This window comes from Tachysurus fulvidraco, chromosome 9 (genome assembly GCF_022655615.1).
Source record: "Tachysurus fulvidraco isolate hzauxx_2018 chromosome 9, HZAU_PFXX_2.0, whole genome shotgun sequence".
Taxonomy (NCBI): domain Eukaryota; kingdom Metazoa; phylum Chordata; class Actinopteri; order Siluriformes; family Bagridae; genus Tachysurus; species Tachysurus fulvidraco.
Window position 1 is genome coordinate 1,891,914 of NC_062526.1, and position 27,500 is coordinate 1,919,413.

Genomic DNA, 27,500 nt, shown 5'->3' on the forward strand with positions numbered 1-27,500 from the left:
ACAAACTGGCCATTAACCAATCACTTGGGGACACTTTAAGCTACAGTTTACCACCTTGGGCTAAAGAACCAGGGAAGAAAGAACCGATTGCTCAGAGGACACCTTGAGGTAAAGTAGAAGAGCGATGAGGATGCATTCCTGAAGATCATTAAACGCTAAGGTGGAATGGCTCAGAATAGATTCTCGGAAGACACCCTGAGATAAAGTAGATCAGAAATAGAAGTGCTACACTAAGAAGAGGCTTCCAGTCATAGTAGAAGTGGCCAAGAACTGATCTCCAAGGAGGACATTTTAAAAATAGTAGGAAAAAAAGAATGCATTTCCTGGGAAGCGCTTCAGAAAGTGTCCAAGAGCCGAAGCTTTGGGGACGACTTCAACTACAGAAGAAGGGGGTCATGAATGGATCTATAGGAGACAATTGAAGCTACAGTAAAAGGGTGTCAAGAGCAGATCCTTGGGAATGTCCTGAAGGATATCCTGGACCATCTTGAGCTACAGTAGATGATACAGTAGTCTTCCATGGGGAACACCTTGATCTACAGTATAAGGGGAGCGACGATTGACCACTTGGTGAACACTGTCAGCTTCAGCAGAAGTGGCATAGGACTTGGACAATTTAAGGGCTGATCAGTTGGTGGACAGTTTGAGTTACAGTAGAAAGACACCAAGAATGTATTACTAGGGGAAACCTTGCTGTAGAAAGAAGAAAGACAAGAGAAGATCCTTCCGAGTCACCTTGAGACCCAGATTCCCTGGAGAGCATTGTAGAAAGTGGCATAGAGCAGAAGCATGTGGGACAACCCGAACTACCGAAGAAGGGGTCATAAATGGATCTAGGAGGACAATTTGAGCTACAGAAAAAATACGTCAAGAGCAGATCCTTGGGAATAGTAAAGAAGATGAGAGTAGATGCTTGGGGAACATCTTGAGCTTTAGTAGAAGAGGTCCAGGAACCAAACACTGTGGAACAGCTTGAGCTACAATAGATGGGGACGAGAATTCTTTGATGGAGGACACCTTGATTTACAGTATAAGGGGAGTGAAGAACGAGCACTTAGTGAACAAACAACAACAGACTCTTGTTCGACACCAAGAAATATAACATGGGCTGATCGGTCGGTGGACATCGTGGAAAGGCACCATAAATGTAGTCCTAAGGGAAACCTTGTGGTAGAAAGGAGTAAAGGGAAGATCCTTGGGAGACACCTGAAGACCAAGTAGAGGTGAGACAAGAATGGATCACTGGGGGTAGCTTGCAGAAGACAGAAGAAAAGGGCAGATCCAAGGGGGACACCGTGAGCAGTATGAAGACTGCATGGATGGATCTTTGCGTGTACACCTTGAGTGTAGCAGATAGATAGATAGATAGATAGATAGATAGATAGATAGATAGATAGATAGATAGATAGATAGATAGATAGATAGATAGATGGTTGTGGCACATTCATCAAATTATCATAGATAGATAGATAGATAGATAGATAGATAGATAGATAGATAGATAGATAGATAGATAGATAGATAAATAGATAGATAGACAGACAGACAGACAGACAATAACAAACTAGCTGAAACAGGAAGTATAAAAAATGGTTAAAAAATTTAAAGAAAGTGAAAAATGAGCTGGGCAAAGGGGGGTGGGGGTGGGGTGGGGTCAGGGGCATCTCACAGCACGTCTGTCTCTCTGCGTGATCCGTTAGTGACCTTTTCATAAAAGTGCTGTGGCTCCTTTAATGCTGACAACCTTTACACTCTCATGGTGTGCCATTCACACACACACACACACACACACACACACACACACACACACACACACACACACACACACACACACACAGAGACACATACAGGTACTTTCAGACTTCAGAGCACAGTGCTGGTCTTCGAGACAGTAGAGATGTGCAGATGTCACACACACACACACACACACACACACACACACACACACACACACACACACACACACACACATACGGGTGCATTCAGACTTCAGAGCACAGTGCTGGACTTCGAGACAGTAGAGATGTGCAGATGTCACACACACACACACACACACACACACACACACACACACACACACACACACACACACACACTACAGAATACCGAGGCAGTCATTACAGTAATTGGAGGGTAGAGAGATGGAATAGGCTGTCGCTCTGTCTCGCTGTCTCACTCTGCCGTCCTCAGCACGTTTCGATTTGTGTACTCATACCATCTCTTGGAACTCGTCTTTCATTTTTCCGTTACACTTGCACTTACGTGCTCTCTCTCTCTCTCTCTCTCTCTCTCTCTCTCTCTCTTTCTCTCCGTCTATTTTTCATCTCTCTGGACTCTCTTGGGGTGTCGTGGCACTGAACTTGGACTCCAGTTTCCTTCAACTTAAACACTGCACTTTCCCTGGTGTTCAGCACAGTTAATAAGGCTGCTACCCCTTTTTTACTGACACCGAGCACGAAACCGAAGAGATTTTCACACTAGAACTAAACGAACGTCTTCTTTTCACTTTCAGCTCGAGCCTAAGGGCAGGCGAAAGGCTGGATAGAGCTCGCAGGCTCAACTCGAGAGCACACGCTTAGTAGTTTTTTGTTTTTTCTTTTGAAAGGTTTACGGTGAAAAACATTAGCGTACTGACCATCATCTTCAGGTCACTACACACTTGCTATCGTTGTTGGCACAGAAGCAGAAAATAAAGTAAATATTTCCTCAACCGTCGATGATGTAACTTTTTTCAAGCTAGCATGTGAGTCGCGTCTGTTCGCTCGCTACGTGCATCTAAGCTAGCTTGCTAAGTTAACTGTAATGTTGGACTGATTTGTTTCTAATGTAGTCACTCACATTTCCCATACGCTAAAATATTTATCTTTGCCTCAAAACGGTGGTGAATTTTAGTTGATTTTTTAGTTGTTTTTTTTAGCATATGAAGAATTCTTGGGACTTTTTACCCCCGGTCACTTCCTGCGTTTTCTGTGATCCGATATCTACCCGATGGTAAAAAGACCAGGTCTAAATGCCCTCCGAAACGTTTTGGAGACGGATATAAACCCGATGGTACAAACCCCTTCAGGAGGTGGTCTGGGACGCGTTTCAGATGAAACTGGACAGGTGTAAATGAATGTGGTTGTTCGAGCCACATACGTCAGCGCTATACTCCTCCCAAACGGAACTACGTCACTCGCAGGTGATCTTTCACCCAGGCGTCTCGTCTGGGCTTAAAACGCGCTGCTGTCGCCAGCGAAAACGCAGCAAACAGTAAACGCTGTTTTTTGTAGCATAAACGTCGTAACCAGTTTTTACGTCTTCTTTTCGATCGCGTTCTGAAAACCGCTTACACCAAAGTGTGTTCTGTTACAATTACCCCGGAAATGAGGTCAAATATATTAGCATTTTGGGCGGGAACAGAAAGATGGGATCGATATCCGATTCGCCGAGACGCGTTTATGTGGCCTGATGTAAATGGGACAGTTTTAACAGATCAGACAGCTATCGGATCAGAGACAACACATGAAGTGACCGGGTGTAAAAAGGCCCCTTAACCGCGCGTAGCATCAGCCGCACTAGGCCACTTAACCGCACGTAGCATCAGCCGCACTAGGCCACTTAACCGCGCGTAGCATCAGCCGCACTAGGATGACAGATGAAAATCAGAAGCAAAGTGAGAAGTTAGCAGGTTTAGTTCTTGTGATTTAGCTTATTAAACAACAAGCTAGCTGAAGCTACCTAGCTTATCGATTATAAGAAACTATTTGCTAAAGTTAGTGTGCTAGCTTGAACTGCTTTAGCTCTTGTCACGCTAATGACATGACTTTATCACGAGTCCCAGATTTTTTTTCCCTGAAGACATTTTTCCAGCCAGGAACCAGATCATTTGTGGTGGAATTATAGAACGGTTTGAGACCAGAATCGTGTGGTTGAAAATGTGCTAACGTAGAGACAAGGAGAGAAAATGACTTCATATCAGAGAGCGAGCGAGAGAGAGAGAGAGAGAGAGAGAGAGAGAGAGAGAGAGAAAGAGAGATGATGGAAGTGTGTGTGTGTGTGTGTGTGTGTGTGTGTGTGTGTGTGTGTGTGTGTGTGTGTGTGTGTGTGGAGATTAAAGTGAAGATAATATTCACCTCACCCCAAACCCTCCCCCTCTGCTTTTCACACACACACACACACACACACACACACACACACACACACACACACACACACACACACACACACACACACACACACACACACACAGAGCAATGCTGGCTGTGATCTAAATCCCTTGGCTGCCAGTCTAAGCACTTTGCACACACACACACACACACACACACACACACACACACACACACACACACACACACACACGTCTCTATCATATAGTGCACATTAGGTTCATGTTTATGTGGTTTGGGACACACACGACCTGAAAAACTCCTTAACCAAACTCTCCGTATATTTTTCTTCTCTCTTTTTCCCCAGTTTCTCAATTTCTCTTCCATTTAGGGTGTTAAGAACCCATCCTACCATCTCAGAGCCTGTGTGTGTGTGTGTGTGTGTGTGTGTGTGTGTGTGTGTGTGTGTGTGTGTGTGTGTGTGTGTGTGCGTGTCTAACACTATGTTTGTTTGACTACCTGCAATCTGCTGGGTGTACGAGTATATGCTTTTAGATCACTACCTGTTGTTTTAGTGCACTGTGTACTGGCTGTCAGTGAGATTCTCCACTTACCACAACCATATCATCTACACACACACACACACACACACACACACACACACACACACACACACACACACACAAACACACACAGACCGAAAAAAAGAACACTGAAAAAGCAAGAGAAAAGGAGAATGAGAACAAATGAAGCGAGGGAGCAAGGAAAGGAGCGAGTGAGGGCAGAAAAGCGAGTGCTTTTATGCCACAGCCAGTAAAGGCGTGCAGTAACCTGATCGGCCTGAGAACGAGAGAGGGAGGAGGGAGGAGGGAGCTGAGCAAAGAAAAAGGCTGAGAGGTAAGAACAAAAACATACAACAAGGTAAGAAGAGAGCACACGAGAGAGAGAGAGAGAGAGAGAGAGAGAGAGAGAGAGAGAGAGAGAGAGAGAGAAAGCAGGTAAAAGATGAAGGACACAAAGGAAATGAGGAAGCTGAACCCTGCACTCGCACTCGCTAGCGCTCAGGCTGATAGGTGCGTCTGAGTTCGGCTGGAACGCCGCTCTCTAACAAACCCGTCGATCATCAGACTGCGTTCTGAATTAAGATTTTTTACACATTTTATTTTTATTGCCAAAATAATATTCGGCCGAAGATTCACCGATGTGCACTTCCTTATTTTTGTGAAACGAGGGTAATGTAGCTAACTGGCAAGAGACGCCTACAACCGGTTCATGCTGAGCTTGAGTTCAGCTCAAATAAATAAATAAAAAATAAATAAAGAAAAGAACAATAAATAAATAAATAAATAAATAAATAAATAAATAAATACAAATAATAATAAAAAAAAAACAAATTAATACAAATAAATAAATAAATAAATAAATAAACAAACAAACCAATAAATTAATAATAACAAAAATAAAAATAAATAAATAAAATAATAATAATAATAATAATAAATAACAAACAAACAAATCAATAAATTAATAAAAAAATAATAAATAAACCAATAAAAACAAATAAATCAATAAATTAATAATAACAATAAAAATAAATAAACAAACAAACAAACAAACAAACAACAAGGTTTCAATATTTAAAAATATGTATATTTAAAAAAAAAGTCTAAATCAATTCACTCAAGTGTATTCATTTTTTGGATAGTTCTGATGGTATCTGACAGATCTGATCTATACTCTTATTTAAAGATCGGATCTCATTCGCTGAAATATACAGCAATAAGACTCGCACAATATAAAGCGACGGACTATTAACTCGCCGAGGAAACCGCCTCAGAAATCCGACTCCCTGTGCGTAATAAATGCAGCACCATGTACATGTAAGATATTTGTCTGTGAACGATACTGACGAGTCACTCACCGTGATATCGGATGGTCTTGCGTGGGATCGGGTTCCAGTTCACACAGTTCACATTTTCCAGACCAATCACCAGCATCATGAGTAGGACTTTAGCCCCACCCATTTCTCCAGGTATCCTTGTTATGACTGGATAGAAATCAGAAAATTTCTGCCGACCGTATTTGGTTCCGGTCGGACGGCGACGGTCCTGATTAGATGACTGATAGTTCCAGATGTTGGAAAAAAACCCAAACGAACTGGTTCCAGATGTTCTCTGATTGAAGAAATGGTGCTTCTTGGTATACAGTGATGGATCTGATTGGTGGTTCAGAGGATTGATGAACTGGTAGAAGTGATAGAGCTTTTGTAGAAATGGTTCAGTTTATTGGTCCTGCTTACATAAATGTTCGTTCTCAATGGACCACTGGTGGTTCCTAATAGTTCTGACTGAACTACAGTTGGTTCTCAGTGGTTCTGATTGGACCACTGGTGGTTCCTAATAGTTCTGATTGGACCACTGGTGGTTCCTAATAGTTCTGATTGGACCACTGGTGGTTCCTAATAGTTCTGATTGGACCACTGGTGGTTCCTAATAGTTCTGACTGAACTACTGTTGGTTCTCAATGGTTCTGATTGGACCACTGGAGGTTCACACTGGTTCTGACTGGGCCACTGGAGGTTCTCAGCTTGTTACTGATGTCTCAGCTGAGAAATCTTGGTAGGCTCCAATAATTCTAATTGGTGAATCTCGACTTTGCAGTTCTGATTGGATGACTGGCGGTATGTCAGAGGTCGTGATCGGACGTCCGTCAGATCTCGGAGCACAGAAACGCTTCGAGCCTTCGGAGTCACCCTGTATGGGGAAAAAAAAAAGAAAAAGGAAATAATCGTAAGCAAAAGTAATTCTGGAAACAGCTCAAAGCTTCTCACGACGCCTTCAGGCTACACAACAAAACATAAAGCTTAAATCAACAGCTTCGTTTGCGAAGTACATCGTTTTGAGATGTGCGCTCTGTGTGTTAATTTAACGCAAGTGATTTAGCTGTGCGTCAGACCGAAACGTTGTTTAGTAACGATGGGAAGGGTGGTGGGTTCGGGGGGTGGGGGTGGGGGATGGCAGGATTGCTGTCGAGACAATTTAATGACAGTGTGCTCATCTAAAAAAAAAAAAAAAAGACCTATTGAAATGTTTTGGAAGAGAACCAGCTAAACCGTGAATGACTGTCAGAGCACGACGGCATCAACACGGCCCACTTCAGCGTCGCTTACGAGAGAAATACATCAAACATCTCTGACAACCTGCGAAGAAATGAAGGATGGCCTTGTAATTATAATGGGATGGCTGCATACCGTGAAAAAAGTCTTATTAGGCCAGAATCGAGGTAAGCGAGAGAGAGAGAGAGAGAGAGAGAGAGAGAGAGAGAGAGAGAGAGATCGTAACGTACGCTCGGCCCTAATGATTCAGTCTTAATCATCACGTCTCACCTGTTTGTTTCTGTTAAAAAGAAACGAGGGAAATTAAGGGAGCGATAACATTTGCTCGACTGTAGAGAACACTGTAGAGTAAAACCATTGACTTTTAAAACATGCCTTAAATGTCACACTGTATTTCACGGCCTGATGTTAACAAAAGAAATAAAAAATGAAACAAAAGAAAGTCCTTCTGTCACCCAGAAGCGGTTTTATCTGCCTGATCTTTTTTTTTTTTTATATTTCTTTTTTTAAGGGCTGTTTGAGTGATAAATGCTCCTTCTGCCATTTACCGCAATTGAGATGCAGGTCTCAGTAACAACAAACTCGCAGCTGGTATCGATTTCTGTTTGGGTGTCGATTTTGAAAACGACTTGAACGGAGAAAAAAAGTAGGAAAAAAAGATCAGTACACGGATCACGGACATCTTCTGTGAATCGCCCGTCACTTGTGCTGGTGTTTAGTAGCGCATCAGATGTTTAAAGACGTTTTTTTTTTAAATGTTTGCTTTTTAAGTGAAAGTCCTTTTTTTAAATTAGATTTATTTGAATTGGCTTAGTGGTTAGCACGTTCGCCTCACACCTCCAGGGTTGCGGGTTCGATTCCCGCCTCCGCCTTGTGTGTGTGGAGTTTGCATGTTCTCCCCGTGCCTCGGGGGTTTCCTCCGGGTACTCCGGTTTCCTCCCCCGGTCCAAAGACATGCATGGCAGGTTGATTGGCATCTCTGGAAAATTGTCCGTAGTGTGTGTGTGTGTGAATGAATGAGAGTGTGTGTGTGCCCTGCGATGGGTTGGCACTACGTCCAGGGTGTATCCTGCCTCGATGCCCGATGACGTCTGAGATAGACACAGGCTCCCCGTGACCCGAGATGTTCGGATAAGCGGTAGAAGATGAATGAATGAATGAATGAATTTCACTTACATTTACTGACATCATGTACATTAAATAATCCGATTCACAGAGAAAAAATTGGATTCAAGTGTTTACATGCCAGAATTTCTTTCCTGTTCACCAGATTTTTCAGATCTACACCTCGCCGTTCGATCCGACCGAGAATTTCATCCCGATCGATCTCGATCCCGTCGGTCGAGTTGTTTACGTTAAGTTCTTTTCGATCCGGTCTTTTCCGGCTCAATCCGGTTAACTGGCTGAAGGTGAAAACGTAGCTTTACTGTAAACCGGATTTAGATCCTTAATATGTGATATGTTCATATTTTATTTGAACAAAATTCTAATAAACTTTGTAGATCTGGTTTTCCAAAATATCAAGTTCCAGTCCGGTTTATTAAATCCTTACTTTCTTCTAACTTGTGTTCCTTTCCACTATGTACTAAATAAACACCACCACCTCCATCACCACCACCATATTTACATTTACGGCATTTAGCAGACACCCTTATCCAGAGTGACTTACAACTGAGCAACTGAGGGTTAAGGGCCTTGCTCAGGGGCCCAGCAGTGGCAGCTTGGTGGACCTGGGGTTCAAACCCATGACCTTCCGATCAGTAGCCCAACACCTTAACCTACCACATCCCCACCACCAGTCTTAAGGTTTGTAAAAGTTTTAATATTTGTTAGCACGTTTTTTTTTTACTGCAATATTAAAGCTTAAATATCTAAAGCTGTAAAAAAAAAAACCCACTCAGGGACTGATATCCGAAGCAGAATTTAAGTGTGAGATAAACCTGCTCACTGATCGTTCCATTAACACCTCTGGCACTTCCTAAAGGTTCCTCCGCTAACATAAAAATTGAGATACGCTACGTTTCGGAATTTTCCCGACGCGGGTCACGTCTGAAATGCAAATTCTGCGAGGGCTTTGCTACATACACAATATATCCTCGACCCTATTTTGGCGAACGCACAGTGGATGAGATTGGAAATGAATTTCAATTCTAGTTTTTTTTCCATCATGGCTGGAATGAGGGGAGAGCAAAGCTGTGCAAACTGAACAGGAGATTGAAAAAGGCCTCCTCCCAAATCTCCGGGAGAAAGATTCACAAACACACACAAAAACACACACATACACACACGCACACACAGGAACGGAGGAAGACGTCGAGGGGGAAAAAGGCTCGGTGCCGGATGACCTTTCCATCGGCTGCTTTTGGGACAGCGACTTTCACTCAAAAGCTAATTACCGCCTACAAATTAGAGACGAGATGCACCGAGGTGTCGTGTCGCGATCCCGACTATCCCAGCAGCTGCCTGGTGTCTCTGACGGCGAGGGGCGGAGGGCGAACGCTCCCAGGATGCGTGTGTGTGCTTTGCGTGTGTATATCAGCGACAGAATGTTTTGACCCGGTCTTTCCCTGAGGAAAACAAGCTGTCGTGTTTGTTCCGGTCTGCGTAGATGCCGGGAAGAAGAAGAGGTCAAGTATCGAACGATGACCGGTCTCAGATGTCTAGAGTGCCGTCGATCTTTTACTCCTCCTCTTAGCCATACGATCATACCGGTGACCTCCGACTTCTAACCTTCGATCCCTCCGAGAGCTCACAGGTGCTCATGAACAAGCGGCTCGCTGTGAAGCAGGAGAGAGAAGATTAGACGAAACGGAACGAAGGTCGGATGCGAGGGGGAAAAACCCTTCTTCAAAAGAGTCTCAAGTCTCACGCTCTAAGCTCCGCTCCTTCCTCCCTCCCTCCCTCCCTCCCTCCCTCCTCTTTCCCTCCGTCCCTCCTTCCTGCTCTGAAGTACACAAAGCCCAGCGGCCAGCGGGAGACAGAAGGAAATCTAGTCAACATCCGAACTCCAGAGTTACGGTTCAGGTGGAACAGCACGAGTTCACTAGCGCTTTTATTTACGTAGCAATCAGACACAACGCGACTGTAATCGATCGCTGTTTTTTATTCAGAAAACTCAAACGTTTTCAAAAACAGGCAAAAAAAAACACAACACGTTTGTAACCAAACACAACACGTTTGTAACCCAACACAACTCGAGTCATATCGTCACATCGACGCGCCAGCTCTGAGAAACATCTCCAGCTCAGTGACTCAACCCACAACAACTCAACACGAGTGTAGTGCACTGGACTATCTGGCCTGGAGATGACATGTGGGTGATGGAGGTGTGATGTTTCTCCACACCGAGAACATGATGATGGACTGATAGATTAATACTATTATTTCTTTCCAGCTTTTATTGTCTTGTTAAGAGTTTTCTGTGTCAGCTCTGTTCAAACCTGTTTAAGGTGTGTGTGTGTGTGTGTGTGTGTGTGTGTGTGTGTGTGTGTGTGTGTGTGTGTGCTGGTCTTTAAATCAAGGACATTCTCGCTCAGTGAAACGACGTCTCACTCTTCCGCACTTCCCTTTTTACTCATTCATGTGTGATGATAAAATGCCATATCGATCTTCTGCGCCTATTAAAGCGACAGTCCGAACGCTCCGGTCCGATGTCCGGACTCATCTTTTTTTTTTTTTTTTACAAATTCCAAACACATTCAGCAATCTTTAGAATTCGCGGCGTGAAAGCAGATAACGAATCACCACGTGACAACGACGGACCCTGAGGGGGATCGAAGGGAGAGCGGAGCCAAGACACAAAGGAGCGTGGGACCTAAACAACATTCTCTTGTAGATAAACGAGTTTGTTTTGCTCTATGGCTTAATAAGGAAGCAACGGAGTAAGGGTCGGCTTCGACCGAGGAGGCGTGGCCTAATCGTGCTAATCGGTTCCAATTAAAGAGAGTAACATAAACAAGGCTTTATCCGAGCATCTCTGAACGATAGCGTATTAAATCATCGGCTAAAAGCGAGCAGTCTGTTCCGTGTTTATTCGCCAGCCACGTCGGATCGTCGGCCGCGTTTTATTCGAGATTAGCATGGGATCGTCTCAGAATGAGATCTGCACCGCTAGAACGGAGTGTTCTGCGAGCTGCTCATTTGCATTCGGTCTGACTATTTATATCTGCAGGAATTACACAAGTCACAACAAAGAATTCACACAAGCACGTTGCTGAGCTTTCGCCCTAACTTACTAAGACTCCCACTCGGAAAACAGCGCAAAAAAAAAGGGATAGTTAAAAGGATGTTCTTTATGCAAGATGCAGATTAGTGGGCGTGTCTTTGTACCTGCGTACAAATATCTTATTCACGTCTTATTCGATATATAGTTAAGTTCATTCATTCATTCATCTTCTACCGCTTATCCGAACTACCTCGGGTCACGGGGAGCCTGTGTCTATCTCAGGCGTCATCGGGCATCGAGGCAGGATACACCCTGGACGGAGTGCCAACCCATCACAGGGCACACACACACTCTCATTCACTCACACACACACACACTACGGACAATTTTCCAGAGATGCCAATCAACCTACCATGCATGTCTTTGGACCGGGGGAGGAAACCGGAGTACCCGGAGGAAACCCCCGAGGCACAGGGAGAACATGCAAACTCCACACACACAAGGCGGAGGCGGGAATCGAACCCCCACCAACCCTGGAGGTGTGAGGTGAACGTTGTGAACACTAAGCCAACCTGCCCCCCTATATGGACATAATCTCAGACATATTTAAATAAATGATCCTATATTTCCAAAGGTCAGACTCTAGTCCCACCTGCATGTCCATATATGGACACAGTCTCACCTACATTCACATATAGCAAAAATATAGCACAAGCCCCGCCTACATTTCCATATATGGACTCGTTTTCCTCTTGTATTGCCATATATGGATGCAGTCTCGCCAATACTTAAGTATATGAACTCAGAGTTTCTGTTATACTTCTATATATGGACACACAGTCCTACGTACTCCTAATGTTCGGAAAACAAAATCTTAACCTTGAAGCTCCTCCCATGTTGACACTTAACCACGCCCACTCATCTGACCTCGAAACGTTTCATTATTATGAGAGGAAGGAGAATGTTTGGCCTGCGCTGATGGTGACAGACCACGCAGCTGGCATGTATGCGTTTCTGTGTGTGTGTGTGTGTGTGTGTGTGTGTGTGTGTGTGTGTGTGTGTGTGTGTGTGTGTGTGTGTGTGTGTGCCTGCGCTGAATGTGTGATGGTGGCCCGGGAGTGGGAGTGTGAACGAGTGGGAGTGTGACAGCTCTTGCATGCCTGTTAAGCGTGTGTGTGTTGGCAAGTTGTGCTCTGTTTGATTAGCCAATGATAGCGAATGAAAGCCAGATCATCAAGCGGAGTTTGATCAGCTGCGGAGAAACACACACACTAACATCCACCCTGATACACATACCATCATCCACGCTCTCTCTCTCTCTCTCTCTCTCTCACACACACACACACACACACACACACACACACACACACACACACACACACACACACCATGATGTGACCATGACGAGAAAAAGAACCAGGGCTAATGAAAGATCGATCGCGCAGTCTAATTATTCATTCTGCTACTGAGTGTCTCTCTCTCTCTCCCTCTCTCTCAAAATCTGTCTATCTTTCTATCTGTCTTTTGCTTTATCATTAAATCTCTCTCTCTTTCTCTGACCTTGTGCTGTCAGCTATTTTAATGAGGCTTAAACAAACGCACCAGTCGTGTGTATAAGGGTGTGTGCACTGGCCATGTAGCATGGGGTATGAAATGACAAGCTGGTACATGCTCTCTCTCTCTCTCTCTCTCTCTCTCTCTCTCTCTCTCTCTCTCTCTCTCTCACACACACACACACACATTCTTTATGTTTGCAATGACAAAAAAAATCAATATTTTTATTGAGGAGTCCATTTTCTCAAGAACTCTTCACATGGAAAGTGAGTGAAAGCATCAGAGCATCTCTTGACCCTGCACCTACCCATACTCCCTCTCTCTGAGTCCGGACACACACACACACACACACACACACACACACACACACACACACACACACACACACACACGTTCACCACAAGTGTTATCCGGGATTAAGTTAATAAAAATACGAGTAGTCAGAAGAGAAGCTGCAGTAATTATTAATAATGTAATAAAGTAATAAAACACCTCCAGTCTCACTTACAAGCCTGATATCACTATTAATACTCACGATGTAATTAAAGATATTAAATTAGCATTTTGTTTTTTCTGCTCAGCAAAGGACACACACACACACACACACACACACACACACACACACACACACACACACACACACACACACACACACACACACCACCTACGCCTTTGTTTGGCGTCTCTGCAACTTGTTTCTTGCCTGAAACCTCAATCCAGTAAGCAACTGAGGAGTTTAATCCCTCTCTCTCTCTCTCTTTCTCTCTCTCTCTCTCTCTCTCTCTCTCTTTCTCTCTTTCTCTTTCTCTCTCTCTCTCTCTCTCTCTCTCTCTCTCTCTCTCTTCCCTTCTCCCTCCTGCTGTGTCTGAATGCCAAACACAGAGTCTTGTTGGCGTGACACGGTGCAAAAGGTCAGACCTGTTTCTTCGTTTTCAGGGCAAGTGAGGGAAGAGGAGGAGGGAGGAGGAGGAGTGAAGGAGCAGGTAGATGCTTCTATGCACTCGTTCGCTGTTCTGTCGATTCTGTGGACCAAGCGCTAATGGGGCATCACGCTGTGCTGGCGCAGAGCACGCCTGCTGCTGCTGCTGCTGTACATTACCAGAAACACACCTTCACACACACACACACACACACACACACACACACACACACACACACACACACACACACACACACAGAAGGCAGATCGATGCAGGAAGAGACAGAGATTGAGGCAGCAAAAAAATTGTGAGAGAGAAAAAAAAGAAAAAAAAGAAAAAAGTAAGTATAAATGAAAACGTGGAATTTTTAATGATCCGCTCAGCACAGTTAGGCCTCAAGATCATTTTCTCCATTCCCATGGTGTGTGTGTGTGTGTGTGTGTGTGTGTGTGTGTGTGTGTGTGTGTGTGTGTGTGTGTGTTGGGGTAGTCAAATCAATTTTTATCACCCCAGTGCACAATGTGTGATGAAATATCAAATCTCAACGAAGTGATACACACAGTGTAAGACAAGAGCAATACACCAAATCACACACACACACACACACACACACACACACACACACACACACACACACACACACACACACACACACACACTAGAAGTAAAGCTGAACCCTGAGACTGTCATGGGAAATACTCAAGTGGCTTACTTCTTAGTTTCCCTTCACTTCCTGTTCTTCCTGCTTACTTTTCTACACAGACTCCGCCCACAAAAAGTTGAATAATATTCCTTTTTAACCAGTCAGCTTCTGTTCCTGATAGCTCCGCCCACTTCCACATTAACAAGAATATAAACATTTTTTAGATAAACTACGATGTAAATAATATTTCATATCGTCAGACTTATAACCCTAAACCTCATACCCCTTTACTACACCCTAATACTCATACCCCTCCCCACACCCTAATCCTCATACCCCTCCCCCACACCCTAATCCTCATACCCCTCTACTACACCCTAATCCTCATAAACCCCCCTCCAATTCCCTCATACCCCTCCCCCACACCCTAATCCTCATACCTCTCACCACACCCTAATCATCATACCCCCTACACCCTAATCCTCATACCCCTCCCCCACACCCTAATCCTCATACCCCTCCCCACACCCTAATCCTCATACCCCTCTACTACACCCTAATCCTCATACCCCTCTCCAACATCCTAATCCTCATACCCCTCTACCACACCCTAATCCTCATACCCCTCACCACACCCTAATCCTCATACCCCTCCTGAAACCCTAAACCTCATACCCCTTTACAACACCCTAATACTCATACCCCTCCCCCACACCCTAATCCTCATACCCCTCCTGAAACCCTAAACCTCATACCCCTTTACTACACCCTAATACTCATACCCCTCCCCACACCCTAATCCTCATACCCCTCTCCAACATCCTAATCCTCATACCCCTCTACTACACCCTAATCCTCATACCCCTCCTGAAACCCTAAACCTCATACCCCTTTACTACACCCTAATATTCATACCCCTCCCCCACACCCTAATCCTCATACCCCTCTACTACACCCTAATCCTCATACCCCTCCCGAAACCCTAAAACTCATAGCCTTTTACTACACCCTAATACTCATACCCCTCCCCCCCACACCCTAATCTTCATACCCCCTCCCCACACACTAATCCTCAACCCTAATTCGTTTACATTCCTACGGTTCATGTTATTAGCAGATAATGGAGTTGTGTTAGAAGACTTTAAGCCTTGGTACAGTGATCTATTATAAAGTACTCAACTTCTACAGCAATTATAGATCCAGTGAATTATTTTTAAACTGCCGTCTTCAAGCCTCCTCGAGCTTGTACACGTGAATGTAAGGAGGGCATCAAGCTTCTACCCTTTCTGAAATATCAGACGAGTGGATTATGTTCCACAGACTGTGTTAAAGTGAATCAATTCAATTCTCTGTCTAGTCAGGCCTTCATCGTTATGATCGTCATTGTTATCGTCATCAGAGAGAGAGAGAGAGAGAGAGAGAGAGAGAGAGAGAGAGACAGACAGTGTGTGTGTGTGAGAGAGAGAGAGAGAGAGAGAGACAGACAGACAGTGTGTGTGTGTGAGAGAGAGAGAGAGAGAGAGGGACAGAGGTGAGAGAGAAAGAGAAAGACAGCGAGAGAGAGAGAGAGAGACAGACAGACAGTGAGAGAGAGAGAGGGACAGAGGTGAGAGAGAAAGAGAGAGGGACAGAGGTGAGAGAGAAAGAGAGAGAGACAGCGAGAGAGAGACAGAGAGAGGGAGAGAGAGAGAGAGAGAGAGAGAGAGAGAGAGAGAGATTTTCCAGAAGGTAAGGGAGATCAATAGCGGATATGGCGTCTGATGCAGAGGGAGGATTGGATGGCAATAAAAGGGCAGATCAGGTTTAAGTAACATCCATCGGAAGTGTGCGTGTGTGTGTGTGTGTGTGTGTGTGTGTGTGTGTGTGTGTGTGTGTGTGTGTAATGGGTTGGAGATATAATTATTTTGCTGTATAAGCGTCTGCACAATGTAATGTACAGTTTATAAATGGTCCAAAGAAACATGAAGCGGGACCGAAGGCTGCTGTCAGTGTTTGTTCTTCCCACACAAATAAAAACACACCAACAGAAAGAGAGTGAGACAGGGTGTGTTGGATAGATAGAGAGAAGAAGAGTGAGGAGAAAAGCATGCGGAAGACACAGGGTGAACTAGAGAGACAGTAAAAACATGCAGAAAAGGAACGAGTGATAGAGATGGATTGAGAGAACGATACAGAATGAGAGAGACTAAAGCGGAGAGTGAGACACATGGTGACCCAGACAAAATAGGACAGAAATCGAGTGAGACGGATAAAGACCGGGACAGAAAAACGTGAGAGAGATTATGTAACAGACAGAAAGTGAGACAGACAAAGAGTGAAACAATAGGAGAGTGAGACAGTGAGGAAGACAGACAGCGTGTGGCAGAAAGAAAGTGAGATGTCAAGAGAGAAAGACAGATATAGAATGAGATGTAGAGAGAGTGAGACAAATAGAGTGAGATGTAGAGAGAGTGAGACAAATAGAGTGGGATGTAAAGAGAGTGAGACATATAGAGTGAGACATATATAGAGTGAGATGTAAAGAGAGTGAGACAAATAGACTGGGTTGTAAAGAGAGTGAGACATAGAGTGAGATGTAGAGAGTGAGACATATATATATATATAGAGAGAGTGAGATGTAAAGAGAGTGAGACAAATAGAGTGAGATGTAAAGAGAGCGAGACAAATAGAGTGAGATGTAAAGAGAGCGAGACAAATAGAGTGAGATGTAGAGTGAGAAAAATGGAGTGAGATGTAAAGAGAGTGAGACAAATAGAGTGAGATGTAAAGAGAGTGAGACAGATACAGCATGAGAGAGAAGAGTAAGACAGAAAGAGAGTGAGACAGAAAGAGTGAGATGTAAAGAGAGTGAGACAAATAGAGTGAGATATAAAGAGAGTGAGACAGATACAGCATGAGAGAGACAGAAAGAGTAAGATGAAAAGCAAGAGGAACATTAGAGGAAAAAAGAAAGCAAACAACAGAGAAGCGGAGAAATTGCCAGCAGTTATTTTTTCAGAGCTGGAAGAAGACAGAACCTTTTTTCTTCTGTGTGTGTGCGTGTGTGTGTGTGTGTGTGTGTCTGCGTGTGTGTGTGCGTGTGTGTGTGTGCGTGTGTGTGCGTGTGTGTGTGTGTGGTGAGGAGGTGGTAGTGACTTGTCTTGTTTTCCTCACATCGTTATCAGAGACAATCTAAGGCACACAATCCGACGTTTATTTTATCTACACACACACACACACACACACACACACACACACACACACACACACACACACACACACAATCGCTTAACACAGATTTCATCACTTCATCCCTCTCTCTCTATTATCTCTCCATCTCACTCTTCTTTTTCTCTCCCACTCCCTTTCACCCAAAAAGAATAAAGAGGAACATCTCTGCATCAACACGTTCATATTTATATCAGACTTTACTTTAATCTTCAGTTTCAGCCTCGAACATCTATCTCTTAATCTAGCTAATCCACTGACGACCCACGGTGTAGAACTATACAGCTAGCTACGTGTATTTAATACCATCATAAATATATATATATATATATTTAAATATTTAGCTAATTTACTCCTTGTTACCTCGGTAGCTAGCGTAATGACAGTTAGTGTCTTTTAGCAAATGTATAGCAATAGCTATTGGTTAAATAACATAGCTAGCAAGCTAAAGCTAGTGTGTACTAGCACGGTAAAGTGATAGCAGCATACGCTAACTTCAGACAGGTCATTTCAACTTCAGACTCTCTCGCTCATTTCCTACCGCTTATCCGAACTTCTCGGGTCACGCGGAGCCTGTGCCTATCTCAGGCGTCATCGGGCATCGAGGCAGGATACACCCTGGACGGAGTGCCAACCCATCGCAGGGCACACACACACTCTCATTCACTCACACACACACTCACACACTACGGACAATTTTCCAGAGATGCCAATCAACCTACCATGCATGTCTTTGGACCGGGGGAGGAAACCGGAGAACCCGGAGGAAACCCCCGAGGCACGGGGAGAACATGCAAACTCACACACACAAGGTGGAGGCGGGAATCGAACCCCCGACCCTGGAGGTGTGAGGCGAACGTGCTAACCGCTAAGCCACCGCGCCCCTCAACTTCAGACTCAACTATTTTTATTTTTTTACTATTTTGTTCTTTCCCAGGAACTCTCTCTCGCAGGAACGTCGCTCGATACGCCTCCTAGCGAGGGATCCGCCGTCCGATCGCGACACGATTCTCCTTCTCATCCTCTAAGGAAACCGATTCCTGACACAACTTGCTCTTTCTCCTCCAGCGTTTCTTCGAGTGCCTGTCATCTTCGATCGCCTTCTCCGTGCCATTACTACACTCCTCTTTTCTCTAGACCCATTCCATCTGTTCTCGTCTCCGAAGCCAAAAAAACACTCGCTTTTCGTCTTTTTGTCATTTTTCTTCTCTTGCTTCGCCTCCGTGCAAAATTTAAATTAGGTTTAACGGTGCAGTCAGAACACTCAGTCAGAAGCTTTCATTTCTCAAAAATGATGTGGATCAAAAAATTATGCCTTGTAGCTCATATGCCTTGTGCGATGTGGTAGCTTTGTGGTTAAGGTGTCGGTCTACTGATCAGTAGGTTGTGAGTTCTAACCCCAGGTCTGTGGCCCCTGAGCAAGACCCTTAACCTTAAATATGTAATATAATGTAAGTGTGTCCAGAAAATGCAAATCTTTAGGTGTTGAAACAAAGGTTTTGATTTCAACGTTTTACTTTTAATTATTTTTTTTTTGCTTGTACCAACAAGACGCAGATTATCACTCGTATATTAACTCTACAAGATCCACCAAAAAATCTGAATTGTTTCACGCTGAAAGAAAATGACGTACTATGCGTTTTAAATCGGTGCGATCCGAGGTCATGCAACACGAACACAAAGTTAATTCGAGAGATTTTTCCTACCGTTAGCGCATTTCTTCTACGTCTCGTCATCGCTACCGGTTTCAACTCATGACCAAAATGATTCTTTTATAACGTGCGTTTTTTTCCTTGCAGCTAAACAGAACGGAAAATGTCCGGTGTTAATTCGAGTACTGACGAGGAACGTTGTAATAACATTCCAGGAAGGTTACTTTGGGAACACTGAAACTTGACCGTGTGTTCATTTCTGCCTAGTGTTTTTGGGGGTGTGGCTTTGCAGGAAATACTAAAGCTTAAGTTTAAGTGGCTTTTGATTGTTTATTTATGCTAGTGTATAGCTAGCTAGTGCTGAGTTAGCTGTGTTCTGAATGGACGACAATCCATCCATAATATATGGGGTACTGTAGCAGTAAATACATGAACAAATGGTATTACATTTACTCTACAGTTATGTTACAGGATTAAGAGTAGCTTACGTTTCTATTTCTTCGTTTCTTTTTGTTTTTTCTTACATTTTTTTGCATTCGATAGCTGCTTAGCTCAGCCTGAGAAGGGCTTTTCTTTTTCTGACATTAAAGCTTCTTGGCTCCATACACACACACACACACACACACACACACACACACACACACACACACACACGCACTCACACACACACACACACACACTCACACACACACACACACACACACACAAGAAGGTCAAAATGGTCGAGGGGGGGATGTTCTCCAATCAGGTTAATGTTCTACTTCAAGTGATGAGCAATGTGAGTGTCTCTTTTCTCTCCATTTCTATTCAATTGTCTCAATCTCCCTGTCTCCCTCTCTCTTTCTCTCTCTCTCTCTCTCTCTCTCTCTCTCTCTCTCTCTCTCTCTCTCTCTCTCTCTCTATCAGACACACACATAACAACCTGCACACACACACAGGTGTTCATATCATGCATCACTTGAAAGGCAGTTTCTTGGTCTCTCTCTCTCTCTCTCTCTCTCTCTCTCTCTCTCTCGACTGATGATTCAGGCAGTGTAGATTACATTACCACTCACTCACACACACACACACACACACACACACACACACACACACACACACACACACGCACTCAAGACCCGCAGACTTAATGACAATACAATACGCCTGCTCAGAGAGCGAGGAGTAACGTCACGAGTAACATTTTTAAAACTGTCTTTGCATTTGACTATAATTAGCGTCTGTTTATCATTTTATTTATGCTAATTGCTAATTAGCAGCAATGCGGCATTCATGCTAATAAAGCTCCATTGAGCTGAAAAGAATTAAAATGCTCCAATCAGAATGAAGTGCCCCGGACAGACGGCATTTCTTTTAGCTGAATGAGACGAGAGCAGTTCCTCTTTTCCTCGCACAAGATTTGGATAAACATTACAGAACTAGCCAAACTAGCCTCGACTGAGCGAACCTGAAGGGTTTTTTTTCTCTCGTAGCTAACAGATATGATATGATATGATATGATTCTGGAGTTAAAACACACTACACAGCTTGATTAAGATTAAATATCTGTCAGATTGGATGAGATATTAAAGATTAGCCAGCAGGCAGCGGATGAATAGACATATCAATGGTGATGGCACTTAAGGGTGTCCCAAATGTGATCTGTTTTTCCTAAAGGTTAGCTATGGAAAGTCAGAGAGAGAGAGAGAGAGAGAGAGAGAGAGAGAGAGAGAGAGAGAGAGTAATGACATTAAAATGAATGAGTGTCACTCAGTGTGGCGTCGACACAGAAAGAAAAACAGCGCTGCCACGTAGGACTGGAGAAGTAAGCCAGCTACACACACACACACACACACACACACACACACACACACACACACACACACACACACACACACACACTACATAGCATGCGACAGAGGATATTGTAACAAACTCTGATGTCTCAGATCCGATTACTTTAATTGAATGAACTGCAAACTCGATTCAGACCGCTAATCAGACACACCAAGTATGGGGGGAGGGGAATGTGTGTTCCTGTTAAAGTGTTTAACCCCTCTGTTTGTGTGTGTGTGGATATGTGTGTGTGTGTGTGTGTGTGTGTGTGTATGTGTGTATATGTGTGTATATGTCTGCTAAAACAGCTAACCCCTCAATTATGTGCTCGTGATCACACAATCCCTGATTTTGCAGAATTCTGCTAATCAGCTAATCACAAATTTGATCCTGTGACATGTTTTGCTATATTTAGATAGCGCTCAATTAGATAGCACACAAATCGATCAATTAGCAGTGCTAGGCTAGGCTAAGCTATCCGACTACCAAAATGTAGCTCTGTGCATGGTACAAGTTTACTGCTAAGCTAAATAAAACTAGATCAACTGTAAATTGTGTTGCTAACAAGCTAGCTAGTTTAGTGGTAAGATATAATCAGGTTTAAAATTAGGCTACCTTTAAACCAGGTGTGTGTGTGTGTGTGTGTGTGTGTGTGTGTGTGTGTGTGTGTGTGTGTGTGTGTGTGTGTGTTTTCTTCTCAGTTTGAACTCTCCCACTATCATCCACACAAAATCACTCTACTTCTGTAATGACTGAGAAGGAAAACACACACACACACACACACACACACACACACACACACACACACACACACACACACACACACACACACACACACACTATCATTTCAAATCCAAACAGACCTCAGGTCAGAGCAGGGGTGCAGCGGGGGATGGGGAGATGAAGAGCTAAAATTTAAAAAACACCTGCACGGTTTGTGTCCTTGAGTTCAACTTTTCTCTCTCTCTCTCTCTCTCTCTCTCTCTCTCTCTCTCTCTCTCACACACACACACACACACACACACACACACACACACACACACACACATAATTGAATTATTACTATGTTTATATACACAAAGGCCATTTTTTTCCCTACTGAGGACCAGTGAAATGCTTAACAGAAGACCCCGAAGAGAATAAACAGATCTCTAGTACTTCATACCTTTAAAACTTTATATGATTATAACTCAAACACATTTCATTTGACCTTGACAAAAAAAAAAAATTATACAAATAATTTTTTTACTTACAATAAAAAGTCACCCTTTTTCAGTCAGTCGTTTTCACTCATTGTGGGGACCTAAAGGAAACAAACACAGCCATGTTCATTTAGCTAAATCACAGTTAGCTAACAAACTAAACAAATATACTTATGAGGAAAAAAAAACATTTTTCTTATTGAAAAGATAAGAAAAGTTACACAAAAGAAAAAAAAAACAAGAAACAAAAAATTTACTAATAGTAAGTCTCAGACGTTTTTGTCATTTGAGGACCCGAACAATATAATTACTTTCAACTTTAAAGAGCATAATTAACTTTTATATATAACCACAATAAAGATTTTTATATTCATCCATTCGTTTTCTACCGCTTATACGAACTTCTCGGGTCACGGGGTGCCTGTGCCTATCTCAGGCATCATCGGGCATCGAGGCAGGATACACCCTGGAGTGCCAACCCATCACAGGACACACACACACACACACACACACACACACACACTACGGACAATTTTCCAGAGATGCCAATCAACCTACCATGCATGTCTTTGGAGCGGGGGAGGAAACCGGAGTACCCGGAGGAAACCCCCGAGGCACGGGGAGAACATGCAAACTCCACACACACAAGGCGGAGGTGGGAATCGAACCCCGACCCTGAAGGTGTGAGGCGAACGTGCTAACCACTAAGCCACCTTGCCCCCCGAGATTTTTATATTCATTCAGATATTTCTTTTAGTAATATTATGCAAAATAAAAATAAAATCACTGTCCAGGTTTTTCTATCACTGTAAGGACCTGAACCAAACATACATGACAAATTTATATTATATAAATTAAAAACTTCAATATCTTTACTAATAATTAAGCAGCAAAGTTTTTAAAACGTTTCTTTTTTAAAGTAAAAAAAAACAAAACTACATAATAAAACCACATTAGATGTAACCATAGCAACAGCCATACAATGCTAGTCTGTTCATGGAGGGTTTAAATAAAATGAAGTTCGGTATTTCCACATGATTCAGCAGTTCTGGTGGTGTGATACAATCTGCTTCGTGTTATTTTCTGACCAAACCGGACTCGAAGCAGTGATCCTATAGCATGAGCGACGAGTGACCCGGAAAGCAGCTAGTGCTCAAAAGGAATTTCTCAATTTCATGCAAATTACTCGTTACAAATCGCTTGCTAGTCTATTGTATGTCATGTTTTAAGTATTTCCATTTTTACTTCCTCTTTTCAGTAAATCGGGAAGTTTCTATTTCCTCTGAACATCTTTGCTGGTAAAACACAACCGAAAGTGGTTTATAAGATATATTTCTAAACATATAGCTAGCTAGCTAATTAAAAAAATGCACAGGATATCGATAATGGATGGATAGTCGGCATTAAACCGTCGCTCTATCGGCAACGAAAAATGAGTAGGAATAATACAGAAATTGCTTTTTTTTTATTTTTTATCTTGCTAATGCTTTTGAGGATGACATCAGCGATCTGTGGTGTGAACGCCGGGTTGCTACGCTCATGAATATGTATGAGTAAATGAATATGTGGAAAAGCCATGTGTGGCATTTAAAAGGCACACTTTAACAGATAATTCCCAGCGCGGAGACGCTATTTAAGCCGTGAATAAATTCACACCAATCTGCCAGCCTTATGACCTGCGAAGAAACAAGCGCATACGCCACAGGCGGAATTAAAGCGCACCTTCCTTTACATGTCCAAATCAACCACGAGGGCTCTGTAATACTGATGATTTGTTAGCAGCCGCTGCTTACGCTAATCTGATTCGAAGGCACGTTTTCTCTTTCGCTGTTGCTGATCTAATGCTTTTATTTCTTTCTCCGGACTATTTCTTAGGTGTGTTTATGATTAAGATATTATAATACTGTAACATGACTTTCTCCTTCATCTAAACAGCAAATTTGTATAACAAATCTATATTTGTTGATGTTATTTTGCATATAAGCAACTTTTTGGATGTATAACTACCGTATTTTCCGCAACTTTAAGCCGCAACTTTTTTCCCACGCTTTGAACCTTGCGGCTTAAAAAATGACGCGGCTAATATATGGATTTTTAAAAAACATTTTTTTCAAAAAAACACATTCTGTGACATGCTCAGTTTTTTGGCGGCATGAAGCTTTCATTAGATATTTTCAATTCATGAAATTGCCGAACGGGTTAAATGTAGGGTCTCTGATGTTTGAGAAACGCATCAAACGTGTAGCCAATGAGCAGAAAGGGGCGTGTCTTGTCAATATGCGTCGTACAGAGTGCTCAGTGCGCATGTGTGACATCAGCAGAAAGCGGTTTTAACATCGACATGGAGGATAAAAACAAAGAAAGAAAGAGAAGAAAGACTTACGATAAGGACAAGAAGTAGGACGTGTTAATATAGAATCAGCTTTCCAGCGCTGGAGAGAACTGAAGGAGCAGGAAGTTGGCCACATATTCACAGGTTGGAGTTTCCCGAGTCAATAACTCCTGAGCTAAACGCTGTTACTACACAAATAACACCTCTTTTCTATCGTAGTAATGTAGAGAGGCAGCTACAACCGCGTTTTGTGTAGTAACAGCGTTTAGCTCAGGAGTTATTGACTCGGGAAACTCCAACCTGTGAATATGTGGCCGACTTCCTGCTCCTTCAGTTCTCTCCAGCGCTGGAAAGCTGATCCTATATTAACACGTCCTACTTCTTACCTTATAGGAGGAAGATAGTGACCAATGAATTTCTCGGTAGGCTACTGTTTACTGCTAATTTTTAATTTTTTGTTACAAGCCTTGTTTCGTTAAAGCCTGTGTAAAGTTAATTTGTTTCAATGTACCTGTAGGCACCTGCGGCTTATAGACATGTGCGGCTTATTTATGTTCAAAATAATTATTTTTTTAAAACTCAGTGGGCGGGGCTTATATTCAGGTGCGCTCAATAATCCGGAAATTACGGTAGCTATTACATAACGTCTTCTTACTTACTTCTTGCCTACTAGCATAGTGCGATGTTATATTATTTTCTCTTCTACAGACTCGATGTTTTCTCAGCATTACGTATCATTACGAATGTTTCGCTCGATGACGTCATCTCACGTAACAGATTAGGAAAAAATTTCTGACGATTTGCTTTGTTTTGCTTTTTGGAAATTGACTTAAAAATCTCTGAGGTTTTAAGCGGTAAGCATCCGGATGAAAGGAAAGCTTATTCCATGGAGGTGTAGGGAAGCTTTTCACATTCGCTTCCATTGATTTCACTCAGGTATAAAGCCTATGCTCGAAGTCCTGCGTGCCAATTTGGTCCCAAGAAAGCCTCAGTGGGTGTCTGAAGTGAAAAAGCATTGACCGAAGCCCTTTAGCATTGTGTCCAGAGAACAGAGGCATCGTGGGTCACTGAGGGAAAAGCGTGGGTGTGTGTCGCCTTTGTGAGTGGAAGCACTTCTGCTCCGACTTCTGACCTTCGGAGTGCGGCCAATTATTCATGAGGTCGCGACCTCTGAGAGAGTCTGCTGTTAGCGCCGACCTTTGATTTTTAGCCCAGTAAAAAAAAAAAAGAAAAAAGAAGGAGGTTGAAAAAATGTGTGATGGCAAAAAATAACAAGAAAATGGTGAAATTATTACATACAGTAACCTGATTTGTACATCATGTGGAAAAGGTTTGCACTGTGAGTCACTGTGAGAGTCGCCGTCCTGCATTACATTAAAACTGCATTCTGATTTTTAGCGACTACACAAACATTGTTTAAAACGTTGCATCAAATTATATCTTTTTAACATAACTTTTAGAATAATAACTGCAAGTAAAAAAAACTACTACCAAGGATTGTTGATGATTTTCGAACTAGCCAGAAAATGAAATCGAACCTACATTCATTCATTCATTCATTCATTCATTCATTCATTCATTCATTCATTCATTCATTCATTTCCTACCGCTTATCCGAACTTCTCGGGTCACGGGGAGCCTGTGCCTATCTCAGGTGTCATCGTGCATCGAGGCAGGATACACCCTGGACGGAGTGCCAACCCATCACAGGGCACACACACTCTCATTCACACACACTCACACACTACGGACAATTTTCCAGAGATGCCAATCAACCTACCATGCATGTCTTTGGACTGGGGGAGGAAACCGGAGTAGCCGGAGGAAACCCCCGAGGCACGGGGAGAACATGCAAACTCCACACACACAAGGCGGAGGCGGGAATCGAACCCCCGACCCTGGAGGTGTGAGGCAAATGAGTTTCCTCCCCTGGTACAAAGACATGCATGGTAGGTTGATTGGCATCTCTGGAAAATTGTCCGTAGTGTGTGTGTGTGTGTGTGTGAATGAATGAGAGTGTGTGTGCCCTGCGATGGGTTGGCACTCCGTCCAGGGTGTATCCTGCCTCGATGCCCGATGACGCCTGAGATAGGCACAGGCTGCCCGTGACCCGAGAAGATATTAACGATGAAATATTACAGAACTGAACACTACAGAGCTACACTGCTGAAACTTCCCATGATAGTAAGTTATTAGTTCAAACAGAACACAATTGTGTAAACGTAATTTCTGGTCATCGGATGTATTTTTGAAAAATATCCAATTGTTTTGAAATGTTGTTTCTTGTCGAGCAAAGCTGCGTGTGAGCAGGGAGTTTGGCTTAGAGAATGCTGGAGGCTACTCACTCAATAACGAGGCCACTGTGTGTGTTTGTGTGTGTGAGTGTGTGAGTGTGTGTGTGTGTGTGTGTGTTGGGCAAAGCTGTGAAATGCCCAACACCTGGCGCTGCAGTTGGTGAAGTAACAGTAGCTGCCAAGAAGGCTAGTCTAAACGCATCTTCTTTAACACACCCTCTAAAGAACACACACATGTGTGTGTGTGTGTGTGTGTGTGTGTGTGTGTGTGTGTGTGTGTATGTGTGTGTGGGAGGTGTTATGAAATGACGGTCCAGATTTAAATAAGTCCACAATTACTGTTATTGAAAATGTTGTTAATATAGGTCTGCTCATTTGGCAAGTTAGTGTGTGTGTTAGGGTGTGAGTGAGACTGTGTGTGTATAAGTGTGTGTGTGTGTGTGTGAGTGTGTGTGTGTGTGTGTGTGTGTGTGTGTGCATGTGTGTGTTTGTGTTACTGGCTCTGGGTATCTC

The 27,500-nt window shown here is 43.2% G+C and overlaps 1 protein-coding gene across 1 annotated transcript in view; it reads right to left on the reverse strand.

Annotated features, from left to right (window-relative positions):
- Positions 1 to 27,500, reverse strand: part of sema4c (sema domain, immunoglobulin domain (Ig), transmembrane domain (TM) and short cytoplasmic domain, (semaphorin) 4C) — a 73,714-nt gene that overhangs the window by 27,986 nt on the left and 18,228 nt on the right. The window contains exons 2-3 of the mRNA XM_047818259.1: positions 22,413 to 22,462; positions 6,010 to 6,841 (exon numbers count right to left, since the gene is read on the reverse strand). Of these exons, the coding sequence (XP_047674215.1) occupies positions 6,010 to 6,112 (103 nt within the window). The 5' untranslated portion in view covers positions 6,113 to 6,841; positions 22,413 to 22,462. The remainder of the gene's footprint in view (positions 1 to 6,009; positions 6,842 to 22,412; positions 22,463 to 27,500) is intronic.